Source organism: Dromaius novaehollandiae, chromosome 20 (genome assembly GCF_036370855.1).
Source record: "Dromaius novaehollandiae isolate bDroNov1 chromosome 20, bDroNov1.hap1, whole genome shotgun sequence".
Taxonomy (NCBI): Eukaryota; Metazoa; Chordata; class Aves; order Casuariiformes; family Dromaiidae; genus Dromaius; species Dromaius novaehollandiae.
In genome coordinates, this window is record NC_088117.1 from 7301621 (window position 1) to 7322996 (window position 21376).

Below are 21376 nucleotides of genomic sequence, written 5' to 3' on the forward strand. Positions count from 1 at the left end.
CTGCAAGAATAAAAGGCAGTGGCTGTACGTATCTAGAAGAATATTATTCTCCAAATGGACACTAGAGGAGCACTCCCTCAGAGGGAGCATGGATCTTTTGTTATCAGGGTGTAGATAACTCAGTCCAGGATGATAAAATGAACTCTACATGTCATTATCGAAGCTGAAGCCAGGCAAAGACACCAAAGCATCTAATGCCTTCTGCTGACAACACTCAGGCCTATTAATGACCATCAAAAGCCAGATCTTGCTCATGTCTTCACCAAAAGACAGGAGGTCTGTTAACATGGTGCTGGGCGACCGGCTCTGGCTGAAGGAGGGAGCCCAGCGTCACGTGCTGAGGCACCAGCACCACTTCCTGCAGCATCCAGGTGCACCACAACATCTTACACTGAAGTCCTCTCATCTGTCCATCCTTCTTATCTCCAAAGATTTGCCTGGCTCCCAGCCTAAAGGTGGGAAGCATCCTTCCCTCTGGACCTCTGTAACCTCAAACACACATGCAAGCATTAAAATGAAAGACTGAATCTGAAAGCTGAAAAGGAAATGGAGATGGGACCATGACAGCTCTGTGAGTTTTTAAACACCATTGTGAATTTAGCTTTGCTGAAGAAGGAGGGTATTTAATGGTGGGGAAGGTCTTCCCTTTTCCAGAGAAGTAAATGGGCTGAGGAGAGGCCTTATTGTGGAATCCAGCTCTGTTGTGCCATGCCAGCCAGCTACTCTGCTGCGTTTAATACATTTACAGCTCCTCAAAGAGGCCTTGCTCAGAGCAGACGCCTGCATTTGGCAGCTGCTTAAAACAGTCCAGATGGGATCCTTTTAAAAATTACAAACTGGTGTATCTCACTTTGGGACAGGAGCCAGCAACAACAAGCCTTCCCTTCTTCTCCATGCATTTTCCATTTGTATCCCAACATGTTTACTTTGCTGCCCTTTACTCTAACTTTTTTTTTCACCGCAACTTTCCGAAAAATTAGCACAGACCTTTCATCTCCCCCTTGAGCAGCCGAGGCATCAGGAAGTCCTGGAGGAGCCCAGCCTCGTAGTCCTAGAGCTGACCAGCTCTACAGGATTTTCTCTGTCAGAAGACGAAGGATGAGGTGGGGTGGGGAATTGCGCTCAAGGAGACCCAAAGCTTCACTGCTCTGCTTTGGGAAGGAAGTCTGCAAGTCCTAATGCTCTTCGAAGCTCTCCAGAAGTGTGAGCTTTCTTTGCGTTCATCACACCCGCCTCAGTGCCACGATGGAAAGGTGTTCACATCCTGTTTGAGCAGAAGCAATCAGTGCCAAGACTTCTGCATATTAACACATATGCTAGCGTTCTTTTTTTTTTTCTGAGACTTGAGAAATGTGGTGGCTTTGTTTCCCTTCTATCCTGCATTCTTTTGATAGTGGCTAGAGAGCAAACCAATTGCCAGGTGTTCTGCTGCCGCCTTTAACTAGCAAGTTCATTAACACTGGAGATTTGTTGGCAGAGGCTGTTAGACGTTATTTTTCTTTCTCTCTGCTCTGCCACCCAAATCTCCCATTCACAATGCTCAATATTATATTCTCAAGCAGTCCTGGCACACTTTCTCCCTAAATATTTCTTTTATCAAAATACCTCCCAAAAAACCCATGCAAGTATGCTGGGGTTCACCACCCAGCACATTATCTTCTAATGATGGTATAACTATCACCTGCGAGTATGTTTGAAATCCTAGCAACACTCATCCAACAAATGTTGCCGCAGCCATGAAGGAAAATGCCGTTATCACCAAGTGTGTAATGGAGGCATATACATCAAGCTCTTTGCAACCTACTGAGTGTTACTGCAAGAGATTTTGCCAAATCTCAAGGAGTCTGATTATACCAAGCTGTGAATGTTGATACTGGTGCCCAGCGCCAGCGTGGGTCAACATGTCCCCCTCAGCGGTGGCACAGCCCCGATTCCAAGCCAGGGGCCCACTTCCTACAGAAAACAAGCCTCAGCTCCACTGTCAAAGAGGTTTGTCACTGCTGGTCACTTGCTGCTCCAGATGTGTCACTACCAAATGTCACATCCGAAGCACCCTAAATACCTTCTCCCAGGGGCTGGATCACTGAGGAATTGCCTAAGCACCCTTACCAGCAGCAGCTCCAAATCAAACAGAATATGACAGCGGTGGAGAGAAAGTCAAAGACTCCCATCATAAATACATCAGAAAAGGCTGATACAGCCACTGAGAATTGCATAAATCTGCAAAAACCTTGGCTCTGCATAACTAACTTTGTAGATTTGGATGTTCAAGGCTCTAGAAGCACCCCAAGTAGTCCAAACACAGCGGCTCCACAGTGCCAGAATCTCCCAGACTGCTTCTGTCCAGTAGCTGCAACATCAAAGAGGCTGTGAAACACGTTCTTCCTAAGGAGCCAGAGTGCCAGAGACTCAGTGATATGAAGCAGCCAAAAACCAGAGGAGCTGGAATGTAGCTGTCTTCTATGGGGAGCTAAGAAACAGCCGTCTCTGAGCTGGACTCCAGAGAGAATAGGACACCATGACCCCAAGTGACTTGTAAAACTGAATTAAAAAAAGAGTGTCTGTGCTGAGAGTCTTGAAGGATCTTTCTGTGGATGTTTTAGAGAGACTTCAGTTATAAGTAATCCAGGTGATGTCACCTGCCAACCAAACCATGAGTTCTGGGCTCTTGCTGGGAAGCATCCCATCAGTGAGTGGAGTTTCTCGCACAGTGAGTGTGTAAGGGACTAACGGTCTTACCTGACTGATCATTAGAAGAGCCCGTAATGGTGTCACACAACCAGGGAGAGCATCCAGACCAGCCTTGTTCCTTTGATAGCCCAGGCAGCAGTCAGTGAGGGTGGGAAAATGCTTGATTAGAGAGTTTGGTTTGACTGTCAGCAATAAAATTCAAGAAACAGAGAACTATTTCCCATATTGTCCTAATTACATGCTTCTCGTTTAGTTTTAGGAATTGTTGAAGATAACTCTTTGCACCTGGTTCTGTAGGGAGGACAGGTGGACCAGGCAGAAACAACCACCAAAGAAACCAGGAAAGCACTGCAAAGAGTCAGTGTACTCCAGGCTGTGAAACAAAAAAATTAATTCAGATTTCGTTTAGATGAAAAACTGTTAAATTCAACAGAGGCTTTGGTTTAGGAGCCCATGATATGAAAGGACTGGTTCAAGTCTGGACAGAAGCACCTGCCATACACGCTGTTGTCTATATTAATACTAATATATTTTTATTTACAGGGAGAACAAGGTGATGACGGGAAGGTAGAAGGCCCACAGGGACCACCCGGAGACAGAGTAAGATGTTAAATCCCTTCTCTGATCAGTCCTGGCCTGACTTTTGTAGGCATACTGGCTGAGTTGCTTCTGTATTTGTAGAGCATGCAGAAACCATACAAATACTGTGAATAATAGTTTTTTTTGCTTTGACCTTAAACCTCTGCTGTGTTGTTATAGGGCCCCGTTGGTGACAGAGGTGATCGAGGGGAGCCTGGAGACCCTGGTTATCCTGTGAGTCTTGTTCCCAATATGTGGTTCAGAAAGTGATTGTCTTGGGGAAGTGCATCTGACCACAGTCATGATTCATAACTGACTGTTGTCCCTTGTCTGCTGCTGCACATGACTGTATTTAGACAAGAAGGAGCAATTCAGTTATCTTTACCTGTAGTGGCAAAAATTTTGCTGAAGGCAAATTGTGGGTCCTGAAGATCAGCATCTCATAATGCCATGCACCTGCTCCCTAGGCTGAAAGAACGAGCAGGACCGTCTCATTAGAGATATTTGTTATTATCAAGGAAATACCCTGGGGAACATGTATACAAGATAGGTCACGTCAGTGTTGGACAGAATTGAAGACTGATATGCCTGTGGCTGTAGACTCAAGGTCAAACACTTTCACGAGAGGATTTCTATTAACTTAAAGGCTTGGAAGCTTCCAAAATGCTCTTTATCAGGTTTTCTCTCAAAAGCAAGACCAGAGTTATGAATGAATCCCCTGTGCTGCTGATGTCCTCTTTGTGGAACATCTCCAACTAGTTTGTGATGGTCTGAAAAAGCTCTTAGGACTAAGCCTTACCTTCATCCAAAAGCAACTGGTCAAAGCAACTTATTACAGTAATGTACAGAACAGTCTTAATTCATTATCTTCAAATGTCTTCCTTCAGCAGTGCTGCTGTCTTTTCCGTAGGGCAGCGTTCACTTAAAATAATGCCATCTGTATTTAGGGGTGCATTAGAAAGCCTTGCTTGCTGCTTAGATAGTGACTAGCAGTCTCTCTTAGCTGCCTCTTTCAAGAACCCTGTGCTAGGTCTCAGGAGCAGAGGGAGAGGGAGTGTCCGGAGTCAGGGGTGAGCCTGAGAAAGGAGGAATTGCAGGGTGGGAGTTGAGGTGGTGGGCGTCCTGTAGCCCACGTGGAGCATCGCTTACCTGGGAGGAATTTGCCTGAACTACACTACCCACAAACTTTGCTCTTCCCAGATTAGCAGAATGCAGCCGTGTGTGTCTTCCTCTATCCCACACAGCATGTCAGCGTCCATTGTCGTTCCCCATTGCCAGCAAAGTACCCAAGAATAAACTAATATTCTCTCTCTCCTTTTATTCAAGGGTCAAGAAGGGCTTGATGGAGAAAGAGGAAAACCTGGACAGCAAGGTTTACCTGTAAGAGATACTGCTTTATTGTAAGCTGCTCAGTGTCAGATGCATGTGAAAAACAGGTGCAAAAGGGAAGGAAGGTAGAAAGAGCTGCAGCAAGAAATACATGCATTCTTTGCAAGACTTCTAGGAAGAATTACAGATTCTATTTTGGGGTTAAAACCTTAGTGCTCTGTCATAGGGCTTAGAAATGGGTAAAATTGCTGCATTTTCCAGTGGAGTTTATTTATTCTGAGAGGTGGTAGCCCCTCAGATGTCAGGGACAGAAGAAGGAGCTTTGGATTTTCTTTAGAAAAGGACCATTAGAAACATGCAGCTCAGAAAGAAGCTGAAGTGGGAGGAATCTGCAGGTGTATCTTTTCTTGCCACCTTCTTTTTGGCATTAGTCCAGATATTGCATGTTTTGCCTCTCTGCCAATAGCAGATTCCTCTGACACAAATACACACACAAAAAAATGGATGGCCAGAAGAAAGGTTGGAGAAGTGTTGAGGAAGAGAGCAGGTAGACGTTAGTGAAACATCCACTGTGCCTCACTCCTCCATAGGTAGCTCTCTGGTACCTGGCCTCCAGGCTAAACCAAGAAAAGGGCTGCAGCATGCAAAAGGGAGGTACTACAAACACCGGAGATGTATTCACTATATAAATTCCTAGTTCTGCATATAGCTTGTGCAGTACCTTTCTCAAACCATGCTCCCTCCTGTCTGCTTCTCAGCATTGTTTTCCAGGGATGATCTAGGATTTAATGATGATTTCTCTGAATACAAACACTGTCCAAGTGAGGGCATGCATCACTTCTTCAGATGACACCCTGCTAAGTGCTCTCTGGAGACATTTCCTTGCTCCTTTTTCCCCAGGAGGCCTGTCTGGGTACAGCCTGTTCCCCTGAATTGTTTCCGCACACTCAGTGTTGTCAGGGGCACAAAAAATACTGTTCATTATCCTTCATGCAAGATACTGCCAGAAGAGAATTTCAAGCAGGTTTTTCTTGCTCATCTTTTCTAGGGGGATCCTGGACCACCAGGCCAGCCAGGAGCAAAGGGATCCAAAGGTGATGTGGTAGGTTTCAGCAGGGTGGATTTATAGTGTCCCAGATTTAAAGAAAATGTCTAATTAACAGGACTCTCATGTTTTTCCCCAGCATATGTGATTTGGCCTGTGGCTTATGCCTAGAAGGACTGTGGGGAACCTAATGGGAGGGCAGTAAACATGTATTTGAGTGTCCAAGTCCAATAGTTTGTTGGTTTTATGGAGCTGGAGAAGATCAAGACAATTACAGCTCCAGCATGGGTGAACCTCGGACAGGTCCTAAGTCACTGCCTTGGGTTGTGTCTCTTTCCCATACCACTGTGTTTCCTGTCTCCAGCTGGCTTTCCTGTCTCTAAAGAGATCTGAGCCAGGCAAATGTCTTGCTCCCTCATTTGAACCATAAGCTTTTCTGTCTTGAAACCTTCCAAATTTGGAGTCTACTTACCCTTACAGTTCTTCTGCTTCTTGGAGGATTCCCTCCTCCTTAACTTCTTGCGCTTATTGAGCAAGAAAACACACCACACACAGTTCCTTCAAGGTTCAGCATGATCCCTGATATCTTCTCCTACCTCCACATCTGGCTGAAATGACAGCTTACTAATTATTCTCATTGGTCCAGGACTTTATTTGCTAAAACATAAGCACATGACCTCAATACTCAACAAATTCCTGCTCCCTCTTGGCAGATGTAAGGGTTTTTAATCTGACCCCACTGGCTTAATGCCAGAAGATAGTCTAACCTACAGTAGGTGTTTTTGGCAAAGAGTATCCCAGATGATAATATAAATTAACCCTACCCACCAGTGGATGATCTGAAACTGCCTTTGGGTCAACTGAGTAGCAGAGGAAGCACCCCTAGCAGTATTTCTTTCTGTAGTTGGCCTGGTCCTCTGCAGAAACAATGCACAGAAAATGCAGTGCTCTAATTTAAAAAGGTATTAGTACGTGACCTCACTAAGACAACCATAGTGAAGGCGATGAGGCTGAATTTGGTATTCATTCTGCAGAAATTAATCCTTTTTACAGCTAATAAACCTCAGGAGTGTTTCTTTTATTTCTATTCACAAAGCAGAGTTGCAAGTTTTAGACACAGGACACTTATCATTTTAGTTTCCATTAGCTTTTCAGCAGAGAGGGAGTTACCTAGCAGAGAAAAGGCTCAGACCAGCCCTTACGGAGTGAGTGCCCTGCAGAAGGTTTGCTCATTGCTCAGTTCTGCGCTGTGCTGTCAAGGAACTGACAGAGGACGCAGGTTTTAAGCATCTTGTTCTAATGTCTGCCAGTGCACTGAGTCCTTCCTCGAGTTCATCCTGCTTTATTTGTCCTCATCTGCTCTGTATTAGGAAAATGTAGGTCCTTGCCTTCCAGCTATTCATTCCTGCCCTAGAACTCACAAGACATACGAAGAACCTCTTGTAATAAAACCAAATAGCAGTTCATCTCCCAGTGCTGCAGCAACCGACTTTATAAATCTCCTTTTTTTAAAACTGTTTTCCAACATTATCCAAAGCACACCCTGAAATCAGGCTCCACAGTGGGGTTGCGTTAGAACTGCTGCAATTTTAGATGTCTGTCTTCTTTGTTTGCAGGGTCAAAAAGGAAAACAAGGAGCACGGGGTAGCGCAGGAAGCAGAGGCTCACCGGTAGGTAAAGATTCTTTTTTCTGCCCCAGCAAGTGCTGTGCAGACACCTCCATCATTAACGCCTTTGTGATTTTAGGGCACCCTTGGGCTACCAGGACCTAGAGGAGTGGTGGGCAGGCAGGGTCAAGAGGGTGCCCCTGGAGTGGACGGGGTGCCTGGGAAGGATGGCGTGCCTGGGATGCTGGTGAGTCTGCAATTGTAATTTTATAGCACCAAATGCAACTAAGAGCTGGAAAACTAAAAGTTAACACAGGAGAAGTGGATATACTCCAGCTATAGATTATTTTATATCCTATATTCATAGCATATAAAGCTATATATCTATCCAGCTATTTTATATGTAGCCAGAGTGGATCATGTGTTGCTCTTAATACCACGCATGCACACGGAGGCAGGCAGATGCCTTTGCACAGCCAAGTCTGTAAACAAACCAATGCTTCTAGCCTGACAAACAGATACTTATATGCACAGACCTCTCTACATGTATCTGCAAATCCACCCATGCGCAGATGCATGCTTGCTTGCTGAGGACAGAATCATACCACTCTCCTGTCCCCACAAAAGGAGATGTGCCCAGGTGGAGAGAGTGTCTTGTTTCCCTAACCTCTCCTGTGTTTCTTTTCTAGGGAGAGCAGGGAGATGATGGGGAAGAAGGTGTAACAGGGATGTCAGGCAAAAGAGGGAACCCTGGCATACCAGGACTCCCAGGAGCACAGGGACCACCAGGATTTAAGGTGAGTTTCTGACTCCATAAGATACTGCTAGCAATTCACTCTGTGAGCCTGGCTTCATGGGGTTTTTAATCTAGAGTTTGGATTCTCCAGGATCTAATAAAGTTTGAGCTCCTGCTGCCATCTTTCACTTATTCACTATTAAGCTGGAGACTTATTCACTGTTAAGCTGGAGGCTTAATAAGTCTTTCTCCTCATCCAGCCATCCACTTTCATGAAACCTGTAGTAGCTGAATATCCTGGAGACCTCCATTCCTTTGTCAAAGTTCACTGAGTTCAGGAGTCTCCAGATGCACATACCCATGCTACGAACACTCCAACCTCGTTTCAGTAGCGTTGGAGATCATGTGGCCTTGGAGAAGCTGCAGGCCCTGCCTGTAGGAAGTCCAGGATGGATGACTGTGTTGGAAACTCGGGAGTCCTCCAGCTGCTGCTCTGTGAGGCCTGAACTGCTGATGGGAAGTTTGCGCTGCTTGTTCTTTAGCATATACTTACACGTTTGGACTTGCTGGAACCAGTACGGGCTTGGGCATTGCTCTGGGCATGAAGAGGCAGGGGAAATCTTCTTTAGTGATCTTGGGATGTCTTACTGGTCCTTATCCTGGTGCAGGTAGGCCATAGGATGGAAACTGGAGCAGCAGCAATTCAGCCATTTGTGGAAAGACAGTGTGAATGGAAAGACTCCAGATGGGTTTGGGGAGACTATCAGGTCTGATTTAAATTATGCCTAACATGTCAGTCTTAAACTGTCACTTGCTGCCCTCCAGCTGCCTTGGGTAGAATAACAGGCTGTTACCAAAAATGACTGAAAGACCCTTCAGTAGTCAGTCACACCCTTGCTACTGGAGAGTTTGTTGCCCCTTTTCCAGAGCCTGAGCACTCACTTTCTTTGCTCCTCCATCCTACTCTGCCCCAGATCTCTGTTGCTGGGTTTGTTTTGCTCCTGGGGCTTTGCAAGGTGAAGAGCTGTGGCACAAAGTGCAGTGCTAGGTCTCAGGCACCTCTGTGCTGTCCTTGAGTTGCAGGGTTGATGCCAGGGAAAATGTTGGCTTTGTAGCCTTTGGATTAAGGTCCTCCAGCTGAAACCTTGGAATGTCTTCAACATTTTAGATGGATTAATCATCAATTACTATGAGAAACTGCAGGGCAGGACAGGCAGCATACAGAAGTGCAAATGGAAGTTGAAGTCCTCAGCTCTGATCAGGCAGTACAGCTCTGCTAACAGCTCCTGCTTTGCGTGGAGCACAGGAGGGAACACAGCCATACCCATTACTGGTCTCACAGTGCTCATCCCACAATAATCCGCCTTAGCAGACCTGAGGGATCTCCTGACGAAACCATGTTGCTTGTCCCAATGCGCCCCTTTTTTTCCAACTTTCCATCTATGGCTATTTCAGCTGAATGTTGCTATATTTAGCTCCTGTCCTTAGGAATTACTTGGATTCTGTTATTTTTAGGGTGAAAGAGGATTGCCTGGGCAGACTGGCCAAACAGGGAAGCGAGGACCACCAGGCGGAACGGGGCTTCCAGGGAGCCCAGGTGATCCAGGACCCAAAGGACAGCCGGTTAGTGATCAACTGAAGTGATCAGAGCTGATTTTAAACTGTCTTCTGTGTGAAGAGGAAGCAGATCTGCAGGCCTGGTTAGCAGGGTTGACCCAGGGACAGTCTCCTAGGGGAGAACTCATACTTGGCTTGCGTGTCAGCATAGTTTTCTCCAGTGTGCACACTTTCCTGCTCTTCACTGCTCACTTGTGCAAGAGATGTCCAACCCATGCCCATGTTCCCTGAGGCCGCGCAGTCACGCTGTTCACATCATCATCGTTCCTGCAGTCACACGGCTGTGATAAGTGCTGGCAGCCGGTCCACAGAACCGTATCAAACAGGTCCCACAAGAGTGTTTTTGATGAGAAACGTTACGACAGGGACATGTGGAGTCTGCTGGAAGTGTTGAGAGCTGGAAGTGGACCCTGTAATCCAAACCATCCGGGAGGTGCAAAGGGGAGCTGGTAGCTCTGTTGGGGCTGCACAGGAAGTCTGGGAGCAGATAGATACCCTGGTGCAGTTTCTTGGGCAATGGAGCTGTGAGGTCAGAGCACAGTGGGGGAAATACTGAGAGCCCTCAGTCGAAGCAGAAGTTAAATGCCCACACCTATCTCCCAGGCAGGCTCCTAATCCATAGTGATTTTATTTATTTTACTAGCTGGATTGTCTAACTTAGCATTGATGTGTCACACTTCGTCAGACTGAGGTTATACTGAAAATGCTTAAGCTATTTAGGCTGGGAGCTCTTTAGGTCAGGAATAGTTCTTACAGTGTACAGAGGAGACTATAACTACTTAATTTCTTTAGAATCACTTATTATGATACTTTTAGAAACCCTGAAGTAGGAACCATTTTAAATCTCTCTTATCTGCTCTGTCTCTTCTATCTGTTCAGCATCTTTGCAGCAGTAAGGTTTCCAGCCATCTGAAACACGCAGGCATGTTCAACCACTCCCTTTCCACAACAGCCTCGGCTTCTCAAGAACATGACCACCAGCAGAAGATGTAGTTAAGCCAAGAATATAAAGCTAACATTAGGACAAGAAAGATTAGGCCTGACATGAAGCAAGGGCCAAGGACAGTTCAGGTTAGCGTTGATCGTGACCAAGCTGCCCCTCTCCCTGTCCTCCACGCGCAGTGCCCTGGGAGGCTCCCTGTGCCTGTGGGAGAGCCATCGAGGGCTTAACCCACACGTGTGACCTGTGCGTCGCAGGGCTTAGAGCAGTGACTAATCCACGTCCCTCAGGCTCAGAGAGGTGCGGTGGGACCGTTTGACCGGTTGTATCAACTTCGTGGCATTGTGTTGCTAAAGGGCAAGGTTGCCTGCATGGCGGAATAGGTTTATTTCTGTAAAAACTGCTGATTTCTGGGCCATGTGGCACTAAGAGTGGACCCCTCATTACACTCTGGAGCTGTGATCGCAACAGGGCTAGATCTGATCTAGCTGCCTGTCGTAACGACTCAGTGAAAACGTGGACCCAAATAAATATCCTGAATTGTGGCAGATGTTTATGACCAGCATGCAGATTATTCCCAACTACCTCACTTAAAGGTAGTTTCTATGTCTATATATTTTGTATCAAACCCTGTGATGGCAGTGTTCAAACAAGCTGAAAGGTACTAGCCAACGGCATAAGAATGTCATTTTTTCTCTTCTGTGCACAAGTGGCAGGTTCATTTGCCCAGTACTGTAGTTGCTTACCCTGCTGTATAAATATTAATCAGGTTCCCTTACCTGAGGTAACTCTGTGATTTTAGACTTCTCTAAAACCTGACTTCCCATTTACTTTTGCCCTAAATTCCTCTAGAAAGAGGGCTTGGTTATCCTAACACAGGAAAGATCTTAGCCCTCTGTTAGTAGCATGTTTGCTTTTCAGAATCCCTAAATGGGCAGTTAAATCATTTTGTATCCTTGGAAAGTTTCTTACACTCCAGCAATTCCAACCAAGCCCATTCTTGCCAAGCAATTTCTCACTATTGTGGCAGGAAAAACTTCCTAAGAGAGGTCTATAGATTGACTCTGGAATAGCCTTGTAATAGACGTGGTGGAAACCCCATTTCTTGAGTCATTTACAACTGGGCTGAACGAGACATTGTAAAACATCCTGTAATGTACAATCCAGCATGGTCACATAGTCCAGCCAAGAGGCCAAACAAGCCTTTTCCATCTCTTAAGTTCCTAAGACTGTAGATGAGTCATTTGGTGTATGTTTCTGTCCTTTTTTTTTTTTTTAAACAGTGAATCACTTTGCATTTTGACATCTGGGAAGCCCGCAAATATCAAAGGACATATATCTCAAACGTGATGAAATGAGGGTGTTTATATAAAAGCATTCTACAAATTGTGTTTTTTATTCTGAGAGTGCATGCTATGTGCTAATCCAAGCTTGGTGGTCTTCCAAATATTTTATTATTATTTTTCTTGAGAAATTGAGCAAAAGTTCCTGGAGGGTTGAAACGGAAAAGAATTGGGGAATATGCACGGTTATCCTGATTTTGAGGGGGACTTTATGTTGTAAGAACATGTGCTTTTTTGACAGCTTGAGTGAGTAGAGTTTGAAATTACCCTTTAGCTGGTTGGTCCAGTTGATATTAGAATAAAAGAGCTTGCTTTAAAGGGTTTTGAGGCCGGTGTTTGCAGCGTGGAGGATTTCCATCTCTCCATCCTGCTTCTGCTGACTATGCTCCAAGCTTTCCCCTGTTACCTCCAGCATCTCGAGAGAAGAGAAGCATTGGTAACATCTTAAACCAGAGGAGCTGTTCTGAGAGGAGGAGGATTGACTTTTAGCCTATAACCCAAGGTAAATTCAAGGAGAAATCAGCTTAGATTGCATCAAAAACAATTTAGATTGGATATTAAGGGAAGCTTAAACAGTGAGAGCACTGAAACACTGGCACTGTTGTAGGGAGCAGATGAAATCTCTTTCGCCATCAATGTTTCAGGACAAACTAGCCAAGCATCTACTGGAAATACTGTAGGTATGCCTCTTGTCTTGGGTGGGAAAGGGGCTGAGTCCATGAGACCTTCTGGAGCTGCTTCTAGCCTGACATTTATGTAATTCCGCCTTCAGATTTCCTTCGTACTTTTTGTCTCATCAGTTCTGTTTGGATTGACAAATACTATTCGATTTCTCTTTCCCTGAAGCTCCTGAACTTTTGGAGTGACTTTGGGTGACCAGCCATTCAATGTTGACTTACTGTTTTTCTTTGTTCTTGTATTTGTCTTGGCTGTCATTTGCAGGGAGACTTTGGTGAGGCGGGATTTCCAGGCATTGCAGGCATGTTTGGGCCAAAGGTAAGAGAATAGCTTGTGACTTGTTGGCTTTCTAACCTCTTTTTACTGGGGACAGACAATGCAATACTTATTTCAAATTCTTTATTAGTAGCTTTGTAGAAACTATTGAAACTAAGTTGTGATTCCAGCTTTGTTTAGTTTATGCATCTTCATTTCTGAAATAATCCTTGAGTGCACATTTACACATGGTTTGATGGAGCTTTGTTCTGTTAAAATGGGTAATAATTGAGGGAAAATGGCTGTCCGATAGCCCAGAGTTGTTCTGCCCACTTGAATTTCTTTGTTGCTCTTGCTTTGTCAGGAGTTCATACCTCCAGTGTCAGTCATCGATCTGTGCCTGTGACACTGGTATGTGCCCCGATGTTGAGTCTTGGCTTGAAATTTAGACTCACTTTGTCCTGTGCCCTGGAGAGAGTTTCTCAGGGAAAGGGCAACCAGGCTGTTTTCTGAAGAGAGCAAAGGGCTTGCAAAACAGAAGCGAGAAAAGAATTTTTAATAACTGGACCTTCCCACTCCCACACACAAGAGGTCACACCTCTGTCCACGTGGCAGAGCTGCAAGCAAGGGCCTAAACATTGGCTGCATTCATTACCGGGACCTGCCATCTCATTTTCGCTTGCAGGGGCCCCCAGGAGACCTTGGTTTCAAAGGCATTCAGGGACCACGTGGGCCGCCTGGTCTCATGGTGAGTGGTTTCTGGTTTGTTTTGTTTGGGAGGATTTTTTTTCCTTCCTCCGTCCTCTGTTTCTGTGAGGCTACGGGGTGCTATAATGAGCACAGTGCAGTGGTTCACCGGGGAGCTGGAATACAAGCCACGGCCGCTGAACCAGCTCTGAACCACCCAAACACATCTATAGCTAACCACATACGCACAGGGCTGTGCTGCCATTGGAGACAGTAAAACTCTTATGTGCAGTTGAAATCTTTCTATTTCTGTAATTTCCGAGGTTTCAGCTGCACTGTGACAACCATACTGTGAGGGCTTGTGTCTTTGGGCCTCTCTTCGTTTCAGCAACAGGGAATACAGCGATCACGGCACTGAAAGGTTGCAAGAGAGTGTGTTTTTACTGGGTCAGACTTGGTAAAAATGACCGTCAGTTCCCATGTGATGGTTCATGCATATCTTTTCTTTTTTAGGGTAAAGAAGGAATTATTGGTCCACTTGGAATTCTGGGTCCCACGGGAAGTCCAGTAAGTATCCGTCTCTGCCTTTTTTTTGTCTGTATTTTTTAGAAGAGATTAGTATTTGAGATCCAAGCTGCTTGAGGCCAGTATAAGTAAATCCCAGGTCCTTCTGTAATGGGTGAAACAAAATAATCTTTCGAAGATGAGCAGCTTGAGACAAGTGCAGATTTAGTCCCTGGCTGCATATAAACTGGAGGATTATTAACTTATAAGTGAGGAGCAACTCTATTTAAGTCTGAGTTTGGGGATAGAAGGGATCAGACAAAAAGGCCAGAATGTTACTTAGAAGGTTTTTCAGAAGAAATGTAAGCTCTACAGCAAGTTGCCAGATTTTCCAAAGAGCTCAGCCTGGGAGGCCCCAGGGAAAAAAAAATCTGATAAATGCATTAAACTGGGAACAGCTGGATTCTGGAAAGTGTTGAAAATCCACCCTGGGATTCCTACTCTGCCTGCCCTGAAGCGCCAAAGGCACCGAACACAGACTAAAGTTCAGGTCAATGCTTCATAAAAACATGAGAATAAAGTTACTCAAAGCTCAGTAGAAAGAAGCTGACGTTGACAGAGATGAAAACCAGTAAGATTAACTCAGACATCATCCATGCTTCGGACTCAAGGGTAAGCGTGCCGAAAAGGAAGCAAGTGGCTCCTGCTGTTCTCAGCAGGGGAGGAAGGCAGGGGCTCGGTGCCCTGCAGCCATGAGGGAAACGTTCCCGTCCCCTTGCTCCATGTGCACTTTAGCTTCCAGGATGCCGTCTGGCTAGACGTTTCTCTGTGCTCGTCCCATGTTTAATCTGTCAAATGTCCAGTAATGGCTATTTCTTCCTCTGTGTGTGGCGGGGAGCAATACGACAACCTGACCTTATTTGCCTGGAGATGTGCTTGGGTCTTTGCAAAGAGCTTCTAGGTGGCAATGCCTCCAAACAGAGCTGTGGCTAGCAATTGCTGATCGTGCTCTCGTTGTCTGTGAAACAGGGTCCGAAGGGAGACAAAGGCAGCCGTGGAGAAACGGTAAGCGCTGTCCCACGTCCTGGGGTCCATCCTGGTGTTAAGAGGTTCCTCTCTTATTTAAGTGAGGGCGAGTGATGCTGGGCTCTGCTGGACCCGCATCTACTCCGGCTCAGTGCTGCGGCATCAGTCTCCCACATGGGAGAGACACACACGTCTAGGCACATGCGCACACGTAGGCACACACATATGCATGCACATCTATGCATGCACACATACACACGCTCTGCTATTAAAATTCCAGTTTACTTTATCCAATTGCACAGCAAAAGATACCACTTTACAGGTGAGATCTACAGGAACAAAGTACAGTGAATGGCAGAGCAAAAAGCAGCACACTGTCCCTACGTGGGGACATGGGGACTTACCGTGTCTTACGTAGCAGTGTTGGGTACAGCCTCCTTTTTACCTGCTGTTGCCTCTGTCCCTCCATGGCAGCACACAGCCCTTGCATAGGCACCTTGGAGGCAACAGCAATGTACAGGGAGATTTTTATTAATGTGCATCTTCTGACAGCTTCTTCCAATTTTTTCTGCAGGGTCTGCAAGGTCCAAGGGTGAGTATTTGCCATCACTTTCTCTGACTACTCTCTTTTATTTGAAACGGTTGTCTTTAGCAAATAAAAAGCTGCAGGGCAGGTAACTGCATACAGGGAAAGTGTTAAGTACCTGGGGATTTGTCAGGAATGCTGGTTAGGGAACCGTAGGGCTAGGAACAAGAGAGACGGCAGGAATGGGAGCAGGTGCAGACAGATGCACCGAAGTTGGGAGTCAGGGAACAGGGCAATCTCTTGGCTGCAGAAGGGTTTGAGGGGGAGGATGCTGTAAAAATGTCAAAAAATCTGGAGGATTTCAGCAAGGAACAGACTCGTTTTGGTGACAACCATGATAAATGGAAATGCAAACTGGAGACATTTCACTAACTGATGCCACTCTGTCTTTAGGGTCCTCCAGGCCCACGAGGACACCCTGGCCCTCCGGTACGTATATATGGAAAGAGTTCAAAGACTTTATTGAAACAAGCTAAAATTACTGCAGTGATACTCTCCGGAGGGACTGCTCCCTCACTGGAAATCATAGTTTAGCCCCCATTCCTCATATGCAAAAATGTGTGCGCGTGAATGGGCTAGTGTTTATTGCGCTTAACTACAAACCATCTCCAAGTATTTTATAGAGACAGCATTGTTGCCTCTCTCACTAGTCTGCATTGAGGGACTCCAGAGGAAAGAGCATTTCAAAAGGACATGGAAGAATATCTTTGCAATAGTAATTGCCCATCTTTCTGGCTGATGCACCTTTTTTTTGCTTTGGTTTCTAGGGACCGCCAGGAATTCCAGCTTCATTTGTAAGTTGCTGTTTTCTGTATGTTTGCTAGTGAGGATAATAAGGCATGCAGAGCCGAGATGCCAATAGGACATCAAGAAAGGCCTGCTGGGACCCTGAAGACCCACTCAGGTCCAGCAAGAGCTGCTGTGTTAGCAGAGCAACACTTGAATCGTCCCCCCCCCCCCCCCCCCATCCCCAACAGAGAAGCATTTGCTTGCCTCAGGGAATACTCAGCTTCTAACAATTGCACGCACTGTGTTTTTCACCCCATGTTAGCAACAAGATGGCTTTGGTGCAGCTTTCCGGTCACTAATCGACTCGAACACTGCGCTCAAGACAGAGGTATGAGGGTGCTTTTGAACTTACTGGCCTTCACTGCAGCTGTAGGCTGGGAGCAGTCACAGTCTTGTTTGTTCTTTCTCTGTGTTTAAGGCCTATATACACGAAGCTCTGAATTGTCCTCCGTTCCCATGGAAGAACTGGGGTTTATGCATGCAAAGATCCAGTTAAAGGACATGGTTTAGTTGTGTTAATTGTTTGTGAAACTTCCACCTTAATGCCTGTTCAAGCAGTTCAGAGAGTCCCCATTCAGGACAAGGCCAGAGCTGCTGGCTCACTGCTCACATCCAGTGCTGCTGGTCTTTGGCCCACTCGGTTTTCCTCCAGATAAAGCAGAAACCCTTGTGGTTACAGCACCCAGTCCCCCTGCAAGACACCCATCAGCCATGCTAAGGACTCACCCCTGGCTCTGCCTCCTGTTCTCCCCAGGGTTACCAACATCCAGAACTTCTGATGCTGGACCATGGAGGGGAGATCTTTAAGACTCTACACTACCTCAGCAACCTCATTCAGAGCATCAAAAGACCCCTGGGAACCAAGGAGAACCCTGCACGCATCTGTCGAGACCTCATGAACTGTGAACAGAAGATGAACGATGGTAGGAAGCCCTGAGTGTGCAAAGGCCACAGCCTTCCATAGTGTCATTTAGTGTCATTCAAACTGGTCTCCTGCCCTGGGACCAGTGATGCATTAGGTGGGTGTTAGGCACAGGAAAAGCCTAAGAGTTCTTGTTAATCTCCAACTCCTCCATTTTCTCAGGTACCTACTGGATTGACCCAAATCTTGGCTGTTCCTCGGACACCATACAGGTCATCTGTAACTTCACCAATGGTGGACAGACATGTCTCAACCCCATCACTGTCTCCAAGGTACACACAGATCTACACCAGCATTGCATTTCCCATACCACTATCACTATTATGTAAGATGTATTAATAAAACAGTTATGTTATCCCAGGATACTGGACAGTGACCGCTATAACTATATACCCTCTATAACAGAGCATGCTGACTTACGCTTGAGGCGGAGTTACTGTAGTTGTACTTGTTACATTCAGGACTGCTCTCATGCAGTTAAAAAATGTTGACTCTTGCCAAGACAAAACGGTACATTTCCAGCAATGTTTAATTAACCCATGACCTTAATAGAGGCCACTAATTTTGCAAACATGTTGCTCCCAAATGCATTGTTGAATTGATTTATGTTCAGGTCACTCTTGCATTTTGTCTTCTACAAGCAACTGAAAAAGTGAGGTCAGCTTAAATATACAACTGTCCACTGAAATTAATGCTACAGGATTTCTCTGGAATAGCCTTTGGATTTCTCTTGCAGAAGTACCTTTAACAAAAAACACCAATAGCAATATTTGGTTTCACCTGCTGTCCCCACTAGAGCCTGTTGCTTTGCTTCTTTGCAGAAACAAGTTTTGGATTTGAACTTTGTAATTAATTTCCTCCTACTTAGGGCCCTCTACTGTGTTCTGAAAAGTGAAGGACGTGCTGTGTCCCCATGAAAATTTTCCAAATTGACTTTGCATCTGGCCCTTGTGCCTGTACTCAGACCAGAACTGGTTTGGGGCTGAGACATCCCTGTGCAGCCACCTCCAGACTTAAGCAGAGAACAGGGAATGTTTTTGTTGCCACTTCTTGTGCTGTCTGTACCGATAGCTCCCTCCCGCACCTTTGCAGAGGGGATATAACCTAACTCTGTCATCTTCACAGCTGGATTTTGACATCGGTAGAGTCCAGATGAACTTCCTTCGCCTTCTGAGCTCAGAGGTGGTCCAGCACATAACCATCCACTGCCTGAATACCTCCGTGTGGCGGGAAGGCTCATCTGAAAAACCTTCAGAAAAAGCCGTGCGCTTTAAGGCCTGGAATGGACAGATGTTTGAGGCAGGAGGGCAGCTCAAGCCAGAAGTGGCAGCTGACGATTGCAAGGTACGTTGTCCTGAAAGAGTGGAAGGATGGAGAGGCACTGTTATAGCGCAAGCTAATGCCTAGAAATGTCAAGCTGAACGAACTTAGTGCACAAAACAAGGCTCAAGTTGTGCCTGTGCTTCTTGCTCCATGACCACTGCCAAAAAATGGAAGGAGTCTAGTTTACCTGTTCACAACTGTAATTTTGTAGTCCAGCATGCTATGGCAACTCCTATTAAGAAGATTACGTTCAAATAGAAAACTTGTCCAAATTTAAGTGTCATGCGTACCACCAGGGAAATGACAGAAGGGGGAATCGGCTCTGAAAGGCAGTGGTCTCAGCTCTTGCCTGATGCCACGCTGAGCTGAGCGCAGCATGTTTGCATTTTGGGTTCACTGCATTAGGTGGTTCACATTTTGTGATGCTGTTTCAAGCTCAGTTTCCATCAACCTGAAATGGATAAAGAGCTCCCAAAAATGCTTTCTGAGCCTCGTGCCAGACCTGCCTGCCTCACGCAGGGCTTTCCAAGCACGTACCTTAGTGAAATGTCTTCCTCTCCCACAAGATCCTTTCCCCCAGTTAATCAATTTTTTCTATCTTGTTCCTTCCCTGCATAGATCAAGGATGGGCGCTGGCATCGGACCCTCTTTTCGTTTCGGACCCAGGACCCTCACCAGCTGCCAATCGTCAACATCTACAACCTTCCCCCATCCGAGCCAGGAAAGCAGTATCACCTCGAGGTCGGCCCCGTGTGCTTCCTTTGAACAAAGCCATCAAAACTGGGCTCCAAGGCTTTGCCCCCCCGTTTTTGGCCTACGTCTTTACACAGGGTCTCCCACCTCTCCGCGGCGAGGACAGCTGGGCTGTACCATTTGGGTCAGCTGTTGCTCTAGCCATTGGCTCAAGGTCTCAAAGAACCCGTGATCTACTGAACTCAGCAGATTCTTGAAAGGAGGAATAACAAGGCCGTAGGGGAAGCGGGTGTCAGTCGGGACGCGAACAGTGAAAAGGGATCAGGGGACTAGATGTTGCAAGCAGGTCCACACACAAAGCTTTTTCCATGACCAAAGAAGAAAATATTGAGAGAAACCTCAAGAAACTTGCAGCGTGCATTGTTGGGTTTTGTTTTGTTTTGTTTTTGTCCCTCTTTTTTGTCTTACCTGGTTCCTGAGTTACCAAATGTTCTTTCCATTGAAAAGTAATTAAATGATAGAGCTTCCCTCTCAGAGCTTGTCGCCTTCTGGACGGCCACGTGCTGCATCAGGCTCTCCCAGGCGGAGCTGCAAGTTGAATCTGGCTGCTCTGTGTGCCAGAAGCATTTTGATGTGCAATATTAGAAGAAACAAAAAAAATATATATTATATTATTTAAAGCAAAAAGAAAAAAAAAGAACAAAAAAAAACTAAGTTCCTCCTTCCATGGGTGAGTTTAATAAATGTCCCTTCTCATGTGTGGTGTCGGGGTAGGGGAGAGTCCCAAAGCTGAAAGGGGGGAATGGAAGGAGGAGAGGGGAAGAGATTGGTGCTAAAATAGAGAGAGCGAGAGGATGGGCTCGTCTGATTTGTTTCTACCTCTCACTGTGAAATCTCTGGTGCTCTTAAAAAAGTGTGTTATTTTATATATATGACTTTAAACTATTTAAGGTTGTGAAGGTGCTACAATGTCTTGCCACAGACCCAAAAAAACCCCATAGGACCATCCGTCGGGGAAGAGAGGAGGTCGTGATCACAGCTAAATCAGAGAAACAGTCACCTTTAAAGGGATCTTTTAATTGCCGTGGATGTCAGCGATGCACAGCAACTCAGTGCGTCCAGAATAACTTACCAGCTATTTCAAAAGCAAATATTGCTATTTTTTTCTTAAACAGCACTTCACTGCTTTGGGAGAGGAGTGAGGGATACAGCTCATCCGCAGACGCTGTAAGCATTAAGCCTCAGAGAGAGCTATGGTTCGAGTCGGTCGTCATGTAACTAGTTTTGCTGTATTTGCGTTGGCCACGTGTCCGTGCCGGCTCTCGCGCGCAGTGATTTCCTGGTCTAACCTCGTATTTAAAACCCCAGCTCTGCCACCCTTTTGTCTGGCCCCCTCTGTCAAGACTGAAATGATGGTACCTTGTTTCAGAACCCAGCCGGGCTTGGAGGGGTTTTGTTTTGTTAAGTTTTGTAGAAATCTAGTCTCTATATGTAAATTTGGAGGATTTTTTTTTTTAAAAAAAAAAGGATAATTATGGTAATCTTTAATTCTATATAAGGAATAATATTGATGTAATCGGAGCTGTACTGTATCAGAAATGCTTCAGTGCCTGTTTGGAGTTTTCATGTCTCATATGGACTATGGATTTTATTTTTTGAGGAAAAAAAATATATATATGTGAGTCTCTCTTCGTGTATTCTTTTTACTACTGCCTGCTGGTTTGTTTTTTTTTTTAAAAAAAAAAGGATCTAAAAAGGTTAACCAGAGCTTTCTCAAATACCTCACCCTCCACACCGTGCTGCCTGCGGTGCTCGGCCCCCGCTCAGAAATACCTCGCCCCGGCGCGGGGCCGGCTCGCTGCCATCGCTGCCGAGCACCGTGCGCCTCTGCACCATCGTCTGCTCGCTTGCTCTTTTCCCTTCTCCACGTGTGTACACACGCACACGTCCTCGGCTGGTTCTCCCTCTCTCGTGCTCTCGTCGTTGGTTTTTGTGTGTTTCTTGAGGTTAGAGCTACTATTTGTGC

General features: G+C 45.8%; 1 protein-coding gene and 1 long non-coding RNA gene across 5 annotated transcripts in view; one reads left to right on the forward strand and one right to left on the reverse strand.

Moving 5' to 3' along the window:
- The window catches only part of LOC112991371 (collagen alpha-1(XXVII) chain), a 187934-nt gene extending 166897 nt beyond the window's left edge, over nucleotides 1–21037 (forward strand). For all 4 annotated transcript variants that reach the window (XM_064523662.1, XM_064523660.1, XM_064523661.1 and 1 more), the window contains 20 exons: nucleotides 3235–3291; nucleotides 3451–3504; nucleotides 4597–4650; nucleotides 5648–5701; nucleotides 7261–7314; nucleotides 7391–7498; nucleotides 7941–8048; nucleotides 9503–9610; nucleotides 12830–12883; nucleotides 13506–13568; nucleotides 14021–14074; nucleotides 15041–15076; nucleotides 15612–15629; nucleotides 16017–16052; nucleotides 16391–16417; nucleotides 16675–16740; nucleotides 17167–17335; nucleotides 17497–17606; nucleotides 18460–18678; nucleotides 19276–21037. In XM_064523662.1, the coding sequence (XP_064379732.1) occupies nucleotides 3235–3291; nucleotides 3451–3504; nucleotides 4597–4650; nucleotides 5648–5701; nucleotides 7261–7314; nucleotides 7391–7498; nucleotides 7941–8048; nucleotides 9503–9610; nucleotides 12830–12883; nucleotides 13506–13568; nucleotides 14021–14074; nucleotides 15041–15076; nucleotides 15612–15629; nucleotides 16017–16052; nucleotides 16391–16417; nucleotides 16675–16740; nucleotides 17167–17335; nucleotides 17497–17606; nucleotides 18460–18678; nucleotides 19276–19422 (1596 nt within the window). In that variant the 3' untranslated portion in view covers nucleotides 19423–21037. The remainder of the gene's footprint in view (nucleotides 1–3234; nucleotides 3292–3450; nucleotides 3505–4596; nucleotides 4651–5647; nucleotides 5702–7260; nucleotides 7315–7390; nucleotides 7499–7940; nucleotides 8049–9502; nucleotides 9611–12829; nucleotides 12884–13505; nucleotides 13569–14020; nucleotides 14075–15040; nucleotides 15077–15611; nucleotides 15630–16016; nucleotides 16053–16390; nucleotides 16418–16674; nucleotides 16741–17166; nucleotides 17336–17496; nucleotides 17607–18459; nucleotides 18679–19275) is intronic.
- Nucleotides 17846–19930, reverse strand: LOC135330375 (uncharacterized). Its single transcript, XR_010392364.1, has 2 exons — nucleotides 19819–19930; nucleotides 17846–18688 (listed from the first exon to the last, which is right to left on the reverse strand). It is a non-coding gene; the product is annotated as an uncharacterized LOC135330375 (long non-coding RNA).
- Nucleotides 21038–21376: the final 339 nt, after the last annotated feature.